Source organism: Pelodiscus sinensis, chromosome 10 (genome assembly GCF_049634645.1).
Source record: "Pelodiscus sinensis isolate JC-2024 chromosome 10, ASM4963464v1, whole genome shotgun sequence".
In the NCBI taxonomy this organism is placed as follows: Eukaryota; Metazoa; Chordata; order Testudines; family Trionychidae; genus Pelodiscus; species Pelodiscus sinensis.
The window spans coordinates 40,359,207-40,375,941 of record NC_134720.1 but is presented as its reverse complement, the minus strand read 5'-3'; the positions used below and the strand labels follow the sequence as shown (position 1 = coordinate 40,375,941).

The window sequence follows — 16,735 nt, the reverse complement described above, 5'->3', positions numbered from 1 at the left end:
CCAGAAAGTTAGAATTCAACTGCAAGAGCTGTCAACTCCTTACTGCAGTTTTACACGTGCAGATTTGATTTGCTGAACTAAATAATGTAGCCCATGTGGTTCCTTTCTTCCCTCTGGTCTCCTTCCAGCAGCTGCAGATCAGTTGTACTGCAGCTCTTCAGACATTGACACATGGAACTTCTTTTACTGACCTCTAGATTTCTTTCCCTGAGAGCTTGGTTTCATGGGGCTAGCCAAGCCATTGCTAACCTAGCACACACAGCATACACTGTCTGCTTCTCTCCTTACACACCCCTTTTCCTCTAAACAATCCCAAACGTCTGTTTTTTTTCCAACAGCGTTTACACTGCTTTGTACTTCACATATCCTAACACTTCTCACTGAACCATACTTACCCCTCTGTCTGCCCCTCATACCCATCTCCCTGCCTAGCACTCAGTTGCATGTACTGCACGTTTGCATGCAGACACACACACTTTTTAACCACACTGACACCTCATACACATCCACACATTTTTTTCTGATACAACCAAGCTCTGCCTACAAAATCGCTTACACATAGCTGTCTCTTTTCTGGCACTTTTGCACCCTCTACACTGTCATGGACAATCTACCTTTATACTTTTTGGTTTGACACCCAAAACCACCACTCTCTTGCACACAAACACCACTTGTCCTTTGACACCCAGACACAAATACAGGCACCTGATCTCTCTCACACTCCCCCTTCTCTGATACCGTCTTAGCATGCACACATACACCCCTTTCCTCTGACACCCTAGCAGCACATCACTCTATCCTCTGACACTGACAAACTCAGGACACAGACAATATAGCTGTCTCCTCTGACACAAAACACATCGGTACTATACGCCCCTTCCTAAGACATGACACAGACACACCATCACCTTCTCCTTTGATGGCATACAGTAGTACAACCCTCTCCTGTGATACTGACACACAATACAGCCCTCTCCTTTGACACCCCCACAGAGAACAGCCCTCTCCTCTGACACACACTCACACTCACACACAGCACAGCCCTCTCCCCTCCCTTTCTCACTCCCCCACACAGCACAGCCCCGCGCCTCACTCACACCGAGCACAGCCCTCTCCCTCCTGTGACAGGGACACACCCTTCACTGACACAATCACACCCTCTCTCCTCACGCTCCCCCTTCGCCTTCACACCCTGTGCGCCACCCGCCGCCTTCCCTCCCCTCCTGGCCGGGATCTCCCCAGGAGCGCCCCAGCCCGCCGTGCCCGGGGGCAAGAGGGCGGCGCGGGGCTCCTCCAGCCGCACCTGCCCGCCGGAGCCTGGCGGTGGCGGAGCGGCTCCCGGATGGCGGGGCTGGAGCTCGGACGGCAGGTGAGCGGTGCGGGGGGAGGAGGGCAGGAGCGGGACGGGGCTCAGCTGCTGCAGCCGAGAGGCGCCGGGCAGCCAAGGGGTGCGGGGCTGCGTCCCCTCTGGCCGCGGGGGCGCTGGCCCGCTGGGGGGGGGGGGCTCTGCACCCCCTTCCCCCCGGGCTGCCTCTCTAACCCTGCGCCGCTCCCGCCTTTGCTTCCTCGCAGGACCTCCGCGCCGCCCGGCTGCCCGAGCCGCAGCCGCCGCTGCCCCGGGCGCGCTGAGCCCCCGCCAGGATGTGGAACCAGAGCCGCTGGCCCAACTCCAGCGCGGGCGCCGGGGGCTACGAGAACGACACCTGGCCCGAGTACCCCGCGCACCTGTTCCCGGCCCCGGTGCTGACGGGCATCACCGTCACCTGCATCCTCCTCTTCGTGGTTGGGATTGTGGGCAACCTCATGACCGTGCTGGTGGTGTCCCGGTTCCGGGACATGCGGACCACGACCAACCTCTACCTGTCCAGCATGGCTTTCTCGGACCTGCTGATCTTTCTCTGCATGCCCCTGGATCTTTTCCGCCTCTGGCAGTACCGGCCCTGGAACTTCGGAGACCTCCTCTGCAAGCTCTTCCAATTCGTCAGCGAAAGTTGCACGTACTCCACCATCCTCAACATCACCGCCCTGAGCGTGGAGCGGTACTTCGCCGTCTGTTTCCCCCTCAAGGCCAAAGTGGTGATCACCAAAGGGAAAGTCAAGCTGGTCATCCTAGTGCTCTGGGCGGTGTCCTTTGTAAGCGCGGGGCCCATTTTTGTCCTGGTGGGGGTCGAACACGAGAATGGGACGAACCCTTTGGACACCAACGAGTGCAGAGCTACGGAGTATGCGATCAAATCAGGGCTGCTCACCATCATGGTCTGGACCTCCAGCGTCTTCTTTTTCTTGCCCGTGTTTTGCCTGACTGTGCTTTACAGCCTCATTGGGAGGAAAATCTGGAGGAGGAAGAGAAAGAACATGGGACCAAATACCTCTAGCAGGGACAAGAACAACAAACAAACTGTGAAAATGTTAGGTAGGATTTTAAACCAATTCCAATTTACCGTGGGGCGTTTGTGTGTCAGAGAGAGATAAAAAGACATCGGTAGGGCTTTAAAGTGGTCACTAAAAGTGAAGCATTTATCGACCGTTTTTTCTTTATGAGTTTGTAAGAGCAGTATAAGAACACTCTTCACTCTCTGACTTGTACTTGCCTCCTGTGCAAACTACTTGCGCAGATATTAACATAATAATCTCTGATATTGAAAAGAATAGTTAATACTGAAAAATAGAATAGTACAATCACTATTACACTGAAAATTCTCGAACCTCTTTGTAAATTATTTACAATACCAAATCCCAGTTTGAAAAGGATTTCTATTTACCCTTCTAAAAGCCTGACATTTGGCTTCAGGAGATCTAAACAGAATGAATCCATGCATGTACAGAATTATAGGAATGTCAATTTCTTTAGAGTCAGTTGAAGAAAACTGACAAATATAGTTAATTAATGTAATGAACCCCCTCCCCCCAAAGTGCATTTTCCATTTTAGCAACAAGACTAGTTTACACTTAATAAAGAATATTCCTCTGTTTTGGAGCCTGTCATTCTGCTCCCATTGAAGTCAATGGCAAAACTCTGATTTGCAAGAAACAAGACCAAGTTATTAGACAATGGCATTTTTAATTTAATATGTTTAAATATTTTCAGTAAAATTATATAATTTGCTTCTACAATATTTACCTTAACATATAAATAGTAACCTTAGCATGCAAATAGACACATCTTTAACCTTAAAGAGTCTGACCTCATAAATACTCAGTGTCAGTGCATCCCATGTGTGCACTAGATCCACTAATACAGAAAAAGATAACACTTTCTGGCACCATCAGTTTGAAAGAAATTACCATCAGTCTGTTGGTTGAAAATTAGAAATTCTCTTATTATTCTAGCAGCATAATCCTGTACAAATAGTCTTTTCTCATATGAGTAATACCATTGATTTCAGTAGATCTATTCATGTAGGTAATTTTTTCTCAGATTTTGCAGAAGACAGCCCTGTTTTATTAAAGTCCACTAAGGCAGTTATGGGCCAGAGAGCTATATGTACAGCATGGCTACACTAGGCCCAATAGATCTAAATTATTAACTGTATCTAACTGATTGTTTATTCATATACTTTTTAATTTACTAGGCAACAACAGCATGTATGCTGAAAGTTGAGATACTTTGTATACCTTTAATTATATTTTAGGGTTCATTGAATATTTCATTCAGGGTGTACCTTGGAAGTAACTCCTAATCTCAATTTTATGAATTGTGACTTTTTTGCTTATTATAGGAAGAAAACTCTCCAGTACATCATTTCCACATTTATATTTCTATAAGTTTAAATATACCTACTTCCAATCCTAAAACATTGCTACAAACATTAATAATTGGAGCTTTGCAAATCTGTGGATATCCTCTTTATATCCACAAGCATCTGTATCGGTGGTTGCGGATGCAGATATCCGCAGCTCATTTTTGTGGATATGGCTGTGGATACCAAATTTTGTAGTTAGAACTCTGCAAATTTGTAAATATTCACTTTATGTGCACAGGTATCTGCATTCACAGATGTGGATGTGGCTAGCCACAGATTATTTTTGCAGATGTGAATACGGGTACCAATATGGTATTGTGAAGAGCTCTATTAATACTATTTCAAACACCTTGCTTCTCAATGCATCAGAGACAGAAAGGACTGTGGCTAAAATCTGTTATTGGACCAACTTCTCTGGTAAGAGAGACAAGTGTTTGAACTACACAATTCTTCTTCAGGTTTGAACTCTTGTCCACTCACCAACAGAAGTTGGTCAAATAAAAGATGCTACTTTGCCCACCTTGTCTCTAGTATCTTGACACCAACAGCTACAACTTCATTCTGTAAGGCTAGAATGTCCTTTAAGAGAAAGACAACATTTTCTAACTGATGAAAATCTAATGAAGGAACTTAATAGGGATTTAATAATACAAGGTGCTTCCATTGATTTGATTTTTCTGTTTAGAATTTCAAATGGACAACTTTAAATCCTTACCTGTTCTGGAGCAGCAAATTAAAGAAGAGCAAAGGCCACCAATTCAAAATTCAAAAGTCACAGTTAGACTTTTATATCCATATTGAAGGGCCTAAAACAGTTGTCTGGTTTTTAGAAGTGCCTAACACCCACTGATCCCAATACAATCAATAAGACTCAGCACCTTTGAAGCTCACACTATTTGTTTTTAGAGGCTAAATTTGGATCAACATACCTAAGTTCAGTCCAGTCAAGCTGATGTTACATATGTATCTTACTTTTGAAAATGTTGGTTTTAGTTTATAATAGCAACTCTGATACCTTATCTTCTCTTAGATTAGCTTCATTTCTTATAAATTAAGATTCAGTGAAAGAAATAGAAATGCTCCGTTGTTCAAATAGAGACTCTGAGGCAGAAGCAGATTAAATGTTTTTTCCAAAATCAAACTTCTGTGAGCAGAGTTGAGAGACTATGATTTCTCTCTGTATAGTCATTTAAAGATAGGAATCCTCCCCCGAATGTTTTGTGAAAAGCTGCTGATAATTATCCCTTTTCCATTGCTTTTCAATAACATTCTATAAATATTATTTCAGCCATGGCACAACACACCAAGTAAAATGCTAGCCCCATTTATGTCAGTGGCAAAACTCCCATAAAATGTATTGGGGCCATGATCTTAACTGTACTGGATAATTAAATCAAATGGACTTTCTGGTAAAAATCAAATAAGTTAACTACCTAATGAAAAAGGCTGTTAAAAATCCTATTCTAAAATTCTTGTGTCTTTTTTGTGTGTGTGAATAGGGCTATTCAAAACCATTTAAAAAAGTACTGTTGGATCAATAATGTGTAATGAACCAAGACAAAATATTCCCCACTTTCTAGGAGTGTGGAAAGAAAAACGGGCAAGAGCTCAAGTTTTTAGATAATATTTTTAGCTTTGCTCTTCTTAGGGTAATTCATTCTCAAGAGAAATATACAAGCCAGAAGGTTCATAGGATGGATTGTGCTTGCCTCAGTAGCTTGTTTTATTGTGTTTCATTATCTTGCAGATAAATCTTCTACAGCTCCAGATTCATTTTCCCTTACTTTGAGATCTTTACCCAGAATCAACATAGCTCTATGTCCTTATACTTTTAATGATAAATTGCAGTTCTAGTGTCATCAGATATATGTATGAGCTTTGTTAAACTGGATCTATTACTTGTAATCAGCAGTGAAAGTAACTTAAAATTTCTTACAGGTATTGTCCTATTGCGACCCAGATCCCTGCCAGTTCTTTAAATAGCTCCCTGATGGCTTTTGCTGCAGCTCAGCCAGCTCTTGCTAGAGTGGCGCACCAGGGCACACCCACTCATTTTCATTTCTGCTTGTAATTATTCTTTATGACCGTGTTTTCATCAATGTGCTATTCCTACGATCCTATTTCAGGAAAAACTGAAAGCGATATAGTTGAAAACTATCATACACTAAACTCACCTGTGATTTATATATTAAAATACAACTATATATTTTACTATATTATTATACATAATCTATTAATAATGTAGTTTAGATAAAGCACATACCAAAATCAACATAAATTACGATCCACTTTATACTTTACACAAATCACATTATTTAAATTTCGCTAGTATTAAAGACGTATAAGTACATTTCATTTTGAATGACCTATTGTTTTAATATCCTTCTGCTGTTTCCATTTCAGCTGTGGTGGTGTTTGCTTTCATACTCTGCTGGTTGCCTTTTCATGTAGGACGATATTTGTTTTCCAAATCCTTTGAAGCCGGATCCTTGGAGATAGTAGCTGTGATCAGCCAGTACTGCAACTTGGTATCCTTCGTCCTCTTCTACCTTAGTGCTGCCATCAACCCGATCTTGTACAACATTATGTCTAAGAAGTACCGAGTTGCTGCTTGCAGGTTGTTTGGACTCAGAGTGCTCCCAAAGAACAGATTCTCTGTTACAAAGGAAGAACATTCTCGTGCTTGGACAGAATCTAGTGTGATTATATGACAACCTCTATCAAAGCATCACTTACCAATATTACACAGAAAGCCATAATGAAAGAGCAAGACATTCAGGCAAAATGCAAAGCAGTATTTCTGTTCATCATTGGGGCTTGCTGAAAAATATAATGTAGACAGTTAAAGGTAATAAAATGAGTTGAGCACTGAGCAGATAACACGTGATCCATGCTGAATAAACTCAGCAATGTTCTAGTATTATTTTCCTACATCTATTGGTGCCTATGATTTTATATGAAGACACAGGCAAGGGAGCTGGGCTTTACCATTAAAAGGCAGGATGCAACCCTGTCCACCTAACTTCTGCGATTTCATTGTGAGGTAAGGTAAGCAGGATTTATCCCGTGATAACCTTAACATGTCAATGGAATCAGGATAGCAATCTGATCAACTTCATTGAGAGTTTTGCCTAAGTAAAGATGAGGCCCTAGAAGTTTAATTCAACTGTTTTTTTTCAAGTAAACATTGGTTTGTTGTACTATGCCACCATCACGGTCAAAAGCATTCAAGGGGAAATGATTTATGACAGAGAAAGGAATAAAAATGGAAAAGTTTCAAACATGGTAAAAATCAGTAGCCTTCATATCATGTCAGAACAAAAGGGAAATAAAAACAGTACCTTAGGCAGAACTGCCTTACATAGCGATTGGAGCAGTACTGATTTTTAAAATGTATATCAGTGTAGCAAGGACAGCATTGGCTTCAGAATCACAACAATATTTAAAACTATTTGAATGCAACTCCCCACCAAAGTGATCTTTTACAAAAGAAATATTCCTTAGTATGGTATTTTCCCCCACTTAAAACATTAAATCACAAATCTTATCAAAATGCAATTGAAAAGAGAGCTGTATCATCCACACCATTTCTTTGGCTTGATTGTAAATCTGATGTATGTGAACTTGTAAGCTTTATTGTTTTAAAATAGTAACAAAACTGTGACAAGCTAGGAACTGTCCATTTGTCACTGTGCTGAACACCATGGCCATGCAGAACTTGGTTACAGGGATAGTCATTAACCATTGGAATTAACAGTTTATTAAAGGTGATGGTGGACTCTTCATCACTGGCAATATTTAAATCAAGATTGGATGTTTTTCTTAGAAATTTGTTCTAGGGCTTATTTTGGGGCAGTTCTGCAGCGTGTTATATACCAGCCGCCAGACCAGATAATCACAATGGTCCCTTCTGTGAATTTATGAAACTCCTGCCCCAAAAGTACAGCTCCCTTTCATCTAATGAATACTTGTTTGCTGTTACCAGTATAGTGCCTATGACACAGAGCTGAGCAATTCTAATTCCATCCTATAGAGACCAGTGATGCAAGTACCATTGTGCTAGTTTATTACAATATTAAATCCACAATTACTCTTTTGCATCAGTCTGACTTTATTGGAACATTTTAAGCAAAGTGACCTGGGAATTCATAATCAAATCTCATTTAAAACAGACACAGAGTTGCTGATCTTTAAACCCGTAGAATTCCATTCATTTTTGTAACTCAAGTCTCTTTTTCCAAGTATTGTCTATCTTTTATGCTGTATCATAGAATCATATGTCTGTTCTGTACTGCCTCCGCCGTTACGTAGGCTTATACAATCTAATAGCGTGCATGTGGAATAGCAGATGTATACTTATTTTGTTTCTTGTATTTATTACTGGTTGGCCCACAGCTTGCTCCACTTAATACGTTATTTGTCTTGTCCAAAATTCCTTTAAGGATGATGGGTCAGATTCTACTCTTTTGTACTTCCAGGTAATGGAACCGCGCAGGTGTAACTAAAAGCAGAACTTGGCCTATTCTGTATATACTCTCGGTTTTGCATATAGATTGTTTTGTCTGGGCTGTGGTATCTGGAAAGCATTAAAGTTAAGACTGCTTTCGTCAGGGTGCGACACCTGAGTCCATTTTGTGGCTTGATCCTGCACTTGCTGAAGTCAGTGAGCATCTTTAATGTGAAATAATTGGGTGCAAATGTTTAGGTGGAGAGACAAAAGCAGTTCAGGGTTTACAATCATCAAAGATGAACAGGGTTATCAAAAACTCACTGGTGAGGGAAGCCTCTGCTGGTTTGACACTAGTGAATGATTTATTAGAATGAGACAATAACAGGTAATTCACGGACTAGCCTGTAGAATTGTCCCTGAGCAGGTCTCTAGCAGTATCTCTGCTTTGTTGATTTTTTTTTCTTCATTTTTCCTCTTTAGAGACAAACAGGGTTCTAGTTAGATGCATCATACAACTCAGGGAAACGAGAAACTTGAGGATTTTGAAAAGACTGTAAAGTTATCAGCTCACAAACTGAGTTACTCTGGATATGAATGGAACATAATCATGAACATTTCTAAACTTAACTGTGTCTGATATGAGTGTACAGAAAATGTAATAAATTTATGAAACACTTTCCAATACTACTGTTTCCACTATTTGGGGAGGAATGGGCATTGGAAACATCTCTAATGTGTTGCTTTTATTTCCAAGGTGTTCTCAGATTCATTACATAGCATAAATAACAACTTGCAAGCAGAGTTTGAGTCAGAGTCTTATTACACTAAAACTACTTCACAGTGCCAGAATGTGGTAAAGTGGCCTCCGTGAAAATAAGAACAAGGCCTGGTCTACACATAATTGTTATTCCAGGGTAACTTTTTTTTTAGTGAAATTGTCATATTGGTAAACCTCTGAGAGTATGTCTACACTGCACGGCTATTTCAGGATACCAAAGGCATCCCAAAATAGCTACCCTGCATCTGCACAAGCCACCCGTTATTTTGAAATTTTTTATAAATAACAGGCACACTGTTTTGCTATCCTGGTAAACCTAGTTGCACGAGGGATAAGGTATGGCTTGAAATAGCGTGTTATTTTGAACTTTGGTGTTGTGTAGACGTGCCAAATTTCAAAAAAAGCTATTTCGAAATAGTTTCTAAATAAGATATGCAACTTGTGTAGCGCAAATTGTGTATCTTATTTCGAGTTTAGGGTGCTGTGTAAATGTACCCTTAGTGTGGACACAGTTATACTGGTATAATAAAGATTCCTTTCACTGGCATATGTATTTCCATTCCTTTACAGAAAGGTATGGCTACACTACAAGGTTTTTGCACAAAAACCGGCGGAGCGTCCACACCTGAAATACGCTATTGCACAAGACAATCGGCAGAACAGAGGGCTTTTTGTGGTAGAGTTTTTGCACGAAAAGGCAAGTGTGCACGCTTCGCAGGGGTTTTTGTGCAAAAACTGGCCTCCAGGGAAAAACACAGGAGGCCATTTGAACTCTCTGAAGCAGGCAATCACAACTCTCTTGTTCTTGTCTGCTGGCCCCTCTTAAAGGGACAGGTACCCTGCACAGCCATTCCGGCAGTAAGCTTGCCTACAGCCAGCTGCCTGGCTGTGCGGCTCTCTGCTGGCATAGATGGTGGAGCAAGCAGGTGCCCGAGACTCCCCTGACCCTGACAGGGAGCAGCCACAGGGCTCCCAGGAGCCCCCCAGGGGCAGCAAGCACTGAGCACCAGCATGGTCAGGTGTAGCAATTGCGACTGTTCTTGAATTATGGTGCAAGGAGTCGCTGCTCCAGGAATCCAGGGCCAAATGGCGAAATGCTGAAATTTTCACCTGCATGGCCACATCCCTGGTGGGGCGAGGTCACGCTTCCCGGACCATGGAACAGGGCCAGGCCAAGGTGAAGGAGTGCCATCAGGGATATGTCAGGGCGACAGAGCAGAGGGGGCGCTCAGGGGCAGGACCCCACACCTGCCTCTACTACAAGGAGCTCCACCACATCTTTGGGGGGGGGAACCCTCTTCCCCCGCCATTGTGGTGGCCTCTGGGCTGAAGCACCCATCCTCCAGTGCCCAGAGCTGGAGGGCCAGGTCCAGCCACCGATGGAGCAGGAGGACATCATCCTGTCCCTGGAGCCAGTCCCTGACTCCGAGGAGGCTGGGGAGGGACCCTCGGGTATGTTAGCACACACAAACACACACCGGATGGGGAAGGTGACTGCACAGGGAGCGGGGGCACAGTGTCACACGGGTAGCTAGGCCAGTATATGCTGCTGTAGTCTGGGCATGTGGACCCACGTGCAGCGGAAAGGTGCGGCACATGGCCACAGCAGCCAGCCCCTCTACCTGCCCAGGAGCCTGCTGCCAGCCTCATGCCTGGCCACTCGAGTTTTGCCCCCAGGAGGGAGGGGGCGCAGCCAGCTGCAAGCAGGCTAGCCACAGGGGCACAGGCAACACCCCACACACGTGCCGGTGTGCTGATCACAGTACATGGGCATGCCTGCACGTGAGAGGCAGCAGCCGCTCCAGCTTGATAGTCCAGCGAGCCACAGCTGTGTGTGCAGACCACAGGGAGGGGACGGCCACTCTCGGCTCCTCTGCCCAGGGGATCCACTGTGGCTATACACTTCCCTTGCCTGCCAGGCCCTAGTGTGTGTATGTGGGGGGAGAGAGGGAGCGAGAGGTCCTCTGTCTACCTAGGGTCCCTGTGTCACAGGGCTTGCTGTGTAGGCCACACATGGCCTTGCACCTGGGACATCCCCCTCCTGCAGGCTGCAAACTGGTGCAGTCACCGCTTACACAGGAGGGCATGGCCTCTGGGAATGTATGTGCAGGGTGGACTGACTGCTCCTCTCTTGTGTCTTCTCCATAGCTGGACCAGCCGGGACGGAGGGCCCAGCCACACCACCACCGCAGCCACCAGCCAGAGTCCGGGGGAGCCATGGATGAGCCAGGCCTGTGGAGGAGCTGATGCACCAGCATATAGGGCTGATGCGCGACATCCATGCCACCCTGTTGCACCGGCTGAACCTGGAGTGGTGGTGGCAGTCATGGAGTGACCTCATAGTGCTCTGCGACACCCTGGTCGATATCCTGTCCCACCGGGGGGAACAGGCGCCAGCTGCCACTGCTCCTGCCTTCCACTCTCCTGCCCCCCCGTCCTATCCCCATGGCCCACCCATCTGCCCACCCTGCCATGCCTCTCCTCCCTCCCCAGGCCATGCCTCTGTTCCCTCCTTTCCCCATGGCCCTGGCTCCTCCTCCAGTCATGCCTATGGCACCTCCTATGCCCCCTCCTCCTGCCATCCCCCTGCTGACCCTGGCCCCGCTCCAGCTGCACCTCCTGCCCATCCCATTAGGACCCCCAGAACTGCCCAACCCCAACAATGTCCCCACACCCGAGGGGACTCAGCCCCCCTCCCAGTTCAGACAGCCCCCTCAGCCCCTGCCCACCCTTGTTTATGTGTACTAAGAAAAAGACTACTTTTGTTGAAAAACCACACAAGTGTGTTTATTGGTAGGTCAGGGTAGAGGCCAGGGGAGGGAGTAAGAGCGGGAAGGAAGAGAGAAGGAAGGGTACAGCAGGGGTACAGCAGGGGCGGACTGGCCCAGTGGGACACCGGGAATTTCCCGGTGGGCCGTCGTGTCCGCACGCTGTTGCCCCTCACTCCTAGTGGCTCCGCATCCGCGCTCTATGCAGCACGCAGAGCCCAACCTGCCGCCTGCGCCACGTGCCGGAAATGACGCAGGGAAAGGGGGTGGGGCTTGAGGGGCATGCAGGGGTGACGTCATGGGGAGGGCTGTTCTCAACCCATTTCTCAGGCCTATTTTGATTGCCAGTACACTCCTGAGGTGCAGGCCCTGGGAAGACTTACAGTAGTTCCTGCAAGCAGCTCTTCCTCAGGGCCTTCTGGATGCACACCTCAGCCAGATGGGCCTGGCGGGTGGCAGCTGACTGAGGCTGCTCAAAGCCCCGGCCTTCGTGGGCAGATTCTGCCACCCACACAAGGAGGAAGGCCTCCTCCTTGCACTCCACCAAGTTGTGGAGCACACAGCAGGCCGCCACCACTGCGAGGATATTCTGCTCCCCAACATCCAGGTGGGTGAGGAGGCAATGGAACCGTCCTTTCAGTCACCCGAAGGTGCACTCCGCCTGGAGTCGGGCTTTGTTGAGGCGGGCATTGAAAATGTCCTTGGTGCGATCCAGCTGTCCGGTGTAGGGGCGCATTAGCCAGGGCATGAGTGGGTATGCCGTGTCCCCCACTATGCACACTGGCATGGTCTGGTCGCCCACAGGAAACTCCCGGCGGGGGAAAAAGGTGCCTGCCTCCAGCTGGGCACACAGGCTGGAGTTGCAAAAAACTTGGGCATCATGAGCCCTTCCTGACCACCCCACGTAAATGTTCATGAAGTGGCCCCGGTGGTCCACCACGGCCTGCAAGACTACAGAGAAGTAGCCCTTGCAGTTCACAAAGGGGGCCACGCAATGGTCCTGGGCCCCGATGGGGATGTGCGGCCGTCGATGGCTCCCATGCAGTTGGGGAACCCCAGCACAGCAAAGCCACCTAGAGTGGCATCCAAGTCCTGCAGCTGGATGACTGTGCAACAGCAGGGAGTTGATGGCCTGGATGACCTGTAGAAGGAGAGAAAGAAGCACACAAACCAGAGAATGAGAGAGGGACATGGCCCCCCCTCCCAGACACCCTACCCACAGGAGGCCCCCCCCCCAAACCAGGCCAGTGTGAAGGCAAGAAGGCACCAGCCCTTGAGGCCATGACTTTCTCCCCACCCCCAGTCCACCATGTACAGTGCTGGATCCCCCTGATACAATGCTCCCCTTCCCCCCATGCAGGGGCTGCATCCTGTGATGTCCTTACCTGCATGAGGATGGCCCCGACGGTGGACCTCCCCACCCCAAACTGGTGTGCCACTGAGCGGTAGCTGTCTAGGGTGGCCAGCTTCCAGAGCACGATAGCAATCCACTTCTGGAGTGGGATGGCGGGCCGCAGGTGGGTGTCGTATCATTGGAGGATGGGTGCCAGCCAGCCACAGAGCTCCTGGAAGGAGGTCTTCCTCATGCCGAAGTTCTGCACCCATTGCTGGTCATCCCACTGCTCCAAGACCAGCCGGTCCCATCACTCTGAGTTGGCCTCCAACCTCCAGATTTTTCTGGGTATGGTGGGCTGGGGCAGCCAGAGGGGAGCACCCACAGCCATGCAGAGGCCAATGAGGAAGACCTTGGGGTCCAGCTCCATCCAGAAGAGGACCACAGCTTGAAGTAGGCACTTTAGGGAGAGCAGCATGACCGTGCTGGTCTGGTGCATGGCACGGCACAGTAGGCAAAAGCTGTGTCGTCCCCAAAAAACACAGGGCAGACACAGCAGGCACTGTTGAAGCTTTGCTTTGCCAAAGAGGCTAGCAAGAGACAGAGAAGTGGCTGTCCAGGGAGGTCCCTTTAAGCGCGCGTTTCTGGAGGACTCTGTCAACAGCACTCAGGGAACTGGTGACCTCTAACCCGTCTAGAACTGGTGCTGGGTGGCTTTTATATGTGGCAGGGCACCCAACAGCATGGATGCTCTCTTGCGCAAAAGCAATGCACTTTGAGGTGTGGACACATTTTTGTGGAAGATGTTTTTGCACAAAACCTTTTGTGCAAAAGGCTTCTTCCGCAAAAACCTTGCAGTGTAGACAAAGCCAAATAGCTCTGCCAACAGAACGCATGTTTACATAAATGTCACTGAATCTACACTGGATTGTATCACTTCAACTGCACCAGTACAGGTACATTTTTGTGTGTAGACAAGGCTCTGAGATGGTGTGCCAGAGTGTACCAACCCCACACTGGGCCTGAAAGAGTGAACCAGGGAACCCCATTCCCACAGCCCTGCTGTGCATGCTCCAACTAGAGGACAGGTATAAAGGTCTGAACTGGGGAACTGAACTGCTTAGGCCAATCAGCAGGAAATGGCTGGAGAAGACCTCAACGAGGAAGAAACTGGAGAAGAAGCCACCAGTCATGAGTAGGATAGGAAGTACTCAGGGTGAGGAGATAAGTCCCTGAGAACTTAGCGTATTTCTGGTGGACTCCCTGCTGAGCTAGTGGTGGGACACACTCACCACTGACAGGGCCCTGGGCTGGGACCTGGTGGAGAGGGTAGGCCCAGGTTCCAAGAGGGATGCTGCAGCTGCGATTACTGACTCTGTCCACTAGGCCTTACTTCCCTGGGAACAGGAGCGACTAAGACTGAATTTGGCTGTTAGGCCTTACTGCCCTGAGACAGGGGACACAGCTACTGAGTCTGGTCATTAGGCTTTGCTGCCCTAAGGAAAGGGTGAGATAACTGATTCAGGCCACTAGGCCCCACCACCCTGCAGGAAGAGGGGTGAAAAGAACGCTGGCCACTGGACCTCACTACCCTCCGAGAAGGGGTACTGTACTGGCTGTGGCCCCTAAGCTGGACTGCTGTATGGGATAAGGGGCATAGTGAGAGGACCTTGTCCCTAGAGACTGAGACGTTCAGAGGGAGAACCACACAGTGAAAGGCCTGAAAGGCCTAAAGACCAGCCTTGGAAAGGCCTGGGCACACCCACCCCATGACAGATGGGTGTAGCCATGGGAGGGCCTGAGTGGGCCATGGCCCACCTACTGAGCATTCAGCCCCACCCAAATCAGCGCCAGAGCTTCCCAAATCCACAGGCTGGGACACCCAACTCTGGCTTGGTGTTCGTCAGCTCGGGTGCATCCTTTTCCTACCAGCGTCATGTGCTCCTGCCTTGGCCTGCAGCCCCAGTGCTAGCTCTCCAGGGGATGCACCCTGCAGGGACAAATCTAGGCAGGGCTACTGCTGGTGCCAGAAGCTAGGACAGCAGCATAGGGAGCCAGCAGGAGGAGGACGCAGCCGGGTTGATAGACACCCAGCAGGAGGCTAGAGGGACAGGTGGAGCTCAAGTGCCAGTGGGGCCCCCTTCACACCCTGGGCATGCCCCACAGCCTGTGTGTCCCGGGTGCCTGGGAAGTGGAGGGGAAAGGCAGGCCCCCGCTACCTTCCTGCCCCGGTCCCCAAGGCACTGGAACCTTTTAGTGTTCTCTTCCCAGGTCCCTCCATCCCTCCCCACACCCTCCATTATTGCCCACCCACCTGAAAGCCAGGCCCGCCCACTTTTCCTGTCCCAGCTACGCCACTGCTATGAGATCCTTCATTTTGAATTGCAGATGTGAGGTAGGAGGGTTATAATGAGAAGAGAAGTACATTGCTTTCTTGCTGCTATACAATTCACGACCTTACTCCAGCACGGTGCAGTGTACTGTGGCCTGTCCTAGCAAAACATAGGTGTCGGCACTTTTATTAATGACAAGAGCAGCCAGCTCAGCCTGAGTCCAGTCAGACTTTTGGAACCAGTTAAGTGCTCTCTGGGCACGTTCAGATGTTTAACATGCATGGTCACTCCCACGCTAACATTATACCATCTCACCAGTATCGGTTGCTCCCATACTAGTAGATGTTGATACCGATCCTTAGGAAAAACTCCCATCCAAGTCATGGGAGCTACACTGATTGACACTAGGTGACTGTCTGGTGGCATTAATAACAGGCTGTGTCTTTTGAGTAGGTACTGGTGCCCTATTATTTCAAGGGAAACAGGAATTGCCAGACTGGAGAAGCCCATGGTTCCTGAAATAGTCCAAGTATTTGACAGGAAAGAAATGGCCTGCAGGTCAGAAAAGAGCTGCCAAGCTTCTCAATCCAGCCCACAGCCTGCCCTGCTGGGACCCTCAGGCAGAGGTGTAGAGAGGGTGTTATGCGCCCAGGGGCAAAGGAAAAATTTGTGCCCCTCCCACCGTTGCTGGGCAACAGGTCCCCAAACCTAGCACACAGCTGAGCTCGACTCTAGGATGGGGGGGCAGCTTGTACCGCGTCTCCCCCCCCTCCAGTTTGTGGCCAGATCCCCCCATCCCCGCACACGCTAACCCGCCAGCAGAGATGGAGGAAGATCGGGCTGGGGGCAGAGAGGCAGGGAGCAGGCTCCAGCCAGCAATGGTGGAGGAGGAGCAGGAAAGCTGAGGGAGACAAGGGGAGCAGAAGGGGACTAAATTGGCACCTGGTTAGCGTGGCTCCCGGGGGCAACTTGCCCCCCACCTCCCTTCACTATTCCACTGCTCTCAGGCATGAGGCAAACTCATGCTGCTCAAAGCAGCTGGCTGCTCCATATGGCTCTCTGGAATTGTGCTAGGGGCAGGGCAGCACACAAAGCCTCACCCCCCCCACACACACTCACACACCCCTCTCCGCCACATGGCACACAGAGCAAATGGAGCAGCCAGCCACTTGAGCCTGGGTCTGTGGCAGGCAGGGATCCTACCTGAGAGTCCTGCTGGGCTGCTGGCCAGGAGCCACTCTTGTAAGCATCTCCTGGCCAGAGCCTGCTCCTGGCACCCCACCTACTCCTGCATCCCTAACTCCCTGCCCCACATCACTACCCAAACTCT

General features: G+C 48.5%; 1 protein-coding gene across 1 annotated transcript; it reads left to right on the top strand.

Annotated features, from left to right (window-relative positions):
* Positions 1 to 312: 312 nt before the first annotated feature.
* On the top strand, positions 313 to 8,817 carry GHSR (growth hormone secretagogue receptor). The gene is made up of 3 exons (XM_075937973.1): positions 313 to 1,369; positions 1,573 to 2,413; positions 6,147 to 8,817. The coding sequence occupies exons 2-3, from the start codon at positions 1,642 to 1,644 to the stop codon at positions 6,452 to 6,454; spliced, it is 1,080 nt and encodes a 359-aa protein (XP_075794088.1). The 5' UTR covers positions 313 to 1,369; positions 1,573 to 1,641; the 3' UTR covers positions 6,455 to 8,817.
* Positions 8,818 to 16,735: the final 7,918 nt, after the last annotated feature.

Excerpts from the sequence above, each read along its gene's own strand:
- GHSR (XM_075937973.1), top strand. The coding sequence starts at position 1,642 with ATGTGGAACCAGAGCCGCTGGCCCAACTCCAGCGCGGGCGCCGGGGGC. Across the intron at positions 2,414-6,146 it reads ACAAACTGTGAAAATGTTAG|CTGTGGTGGTGTTTGCTTTC; the intron begins GTAGGATTTTAA and ends TTTCCATTTCAG.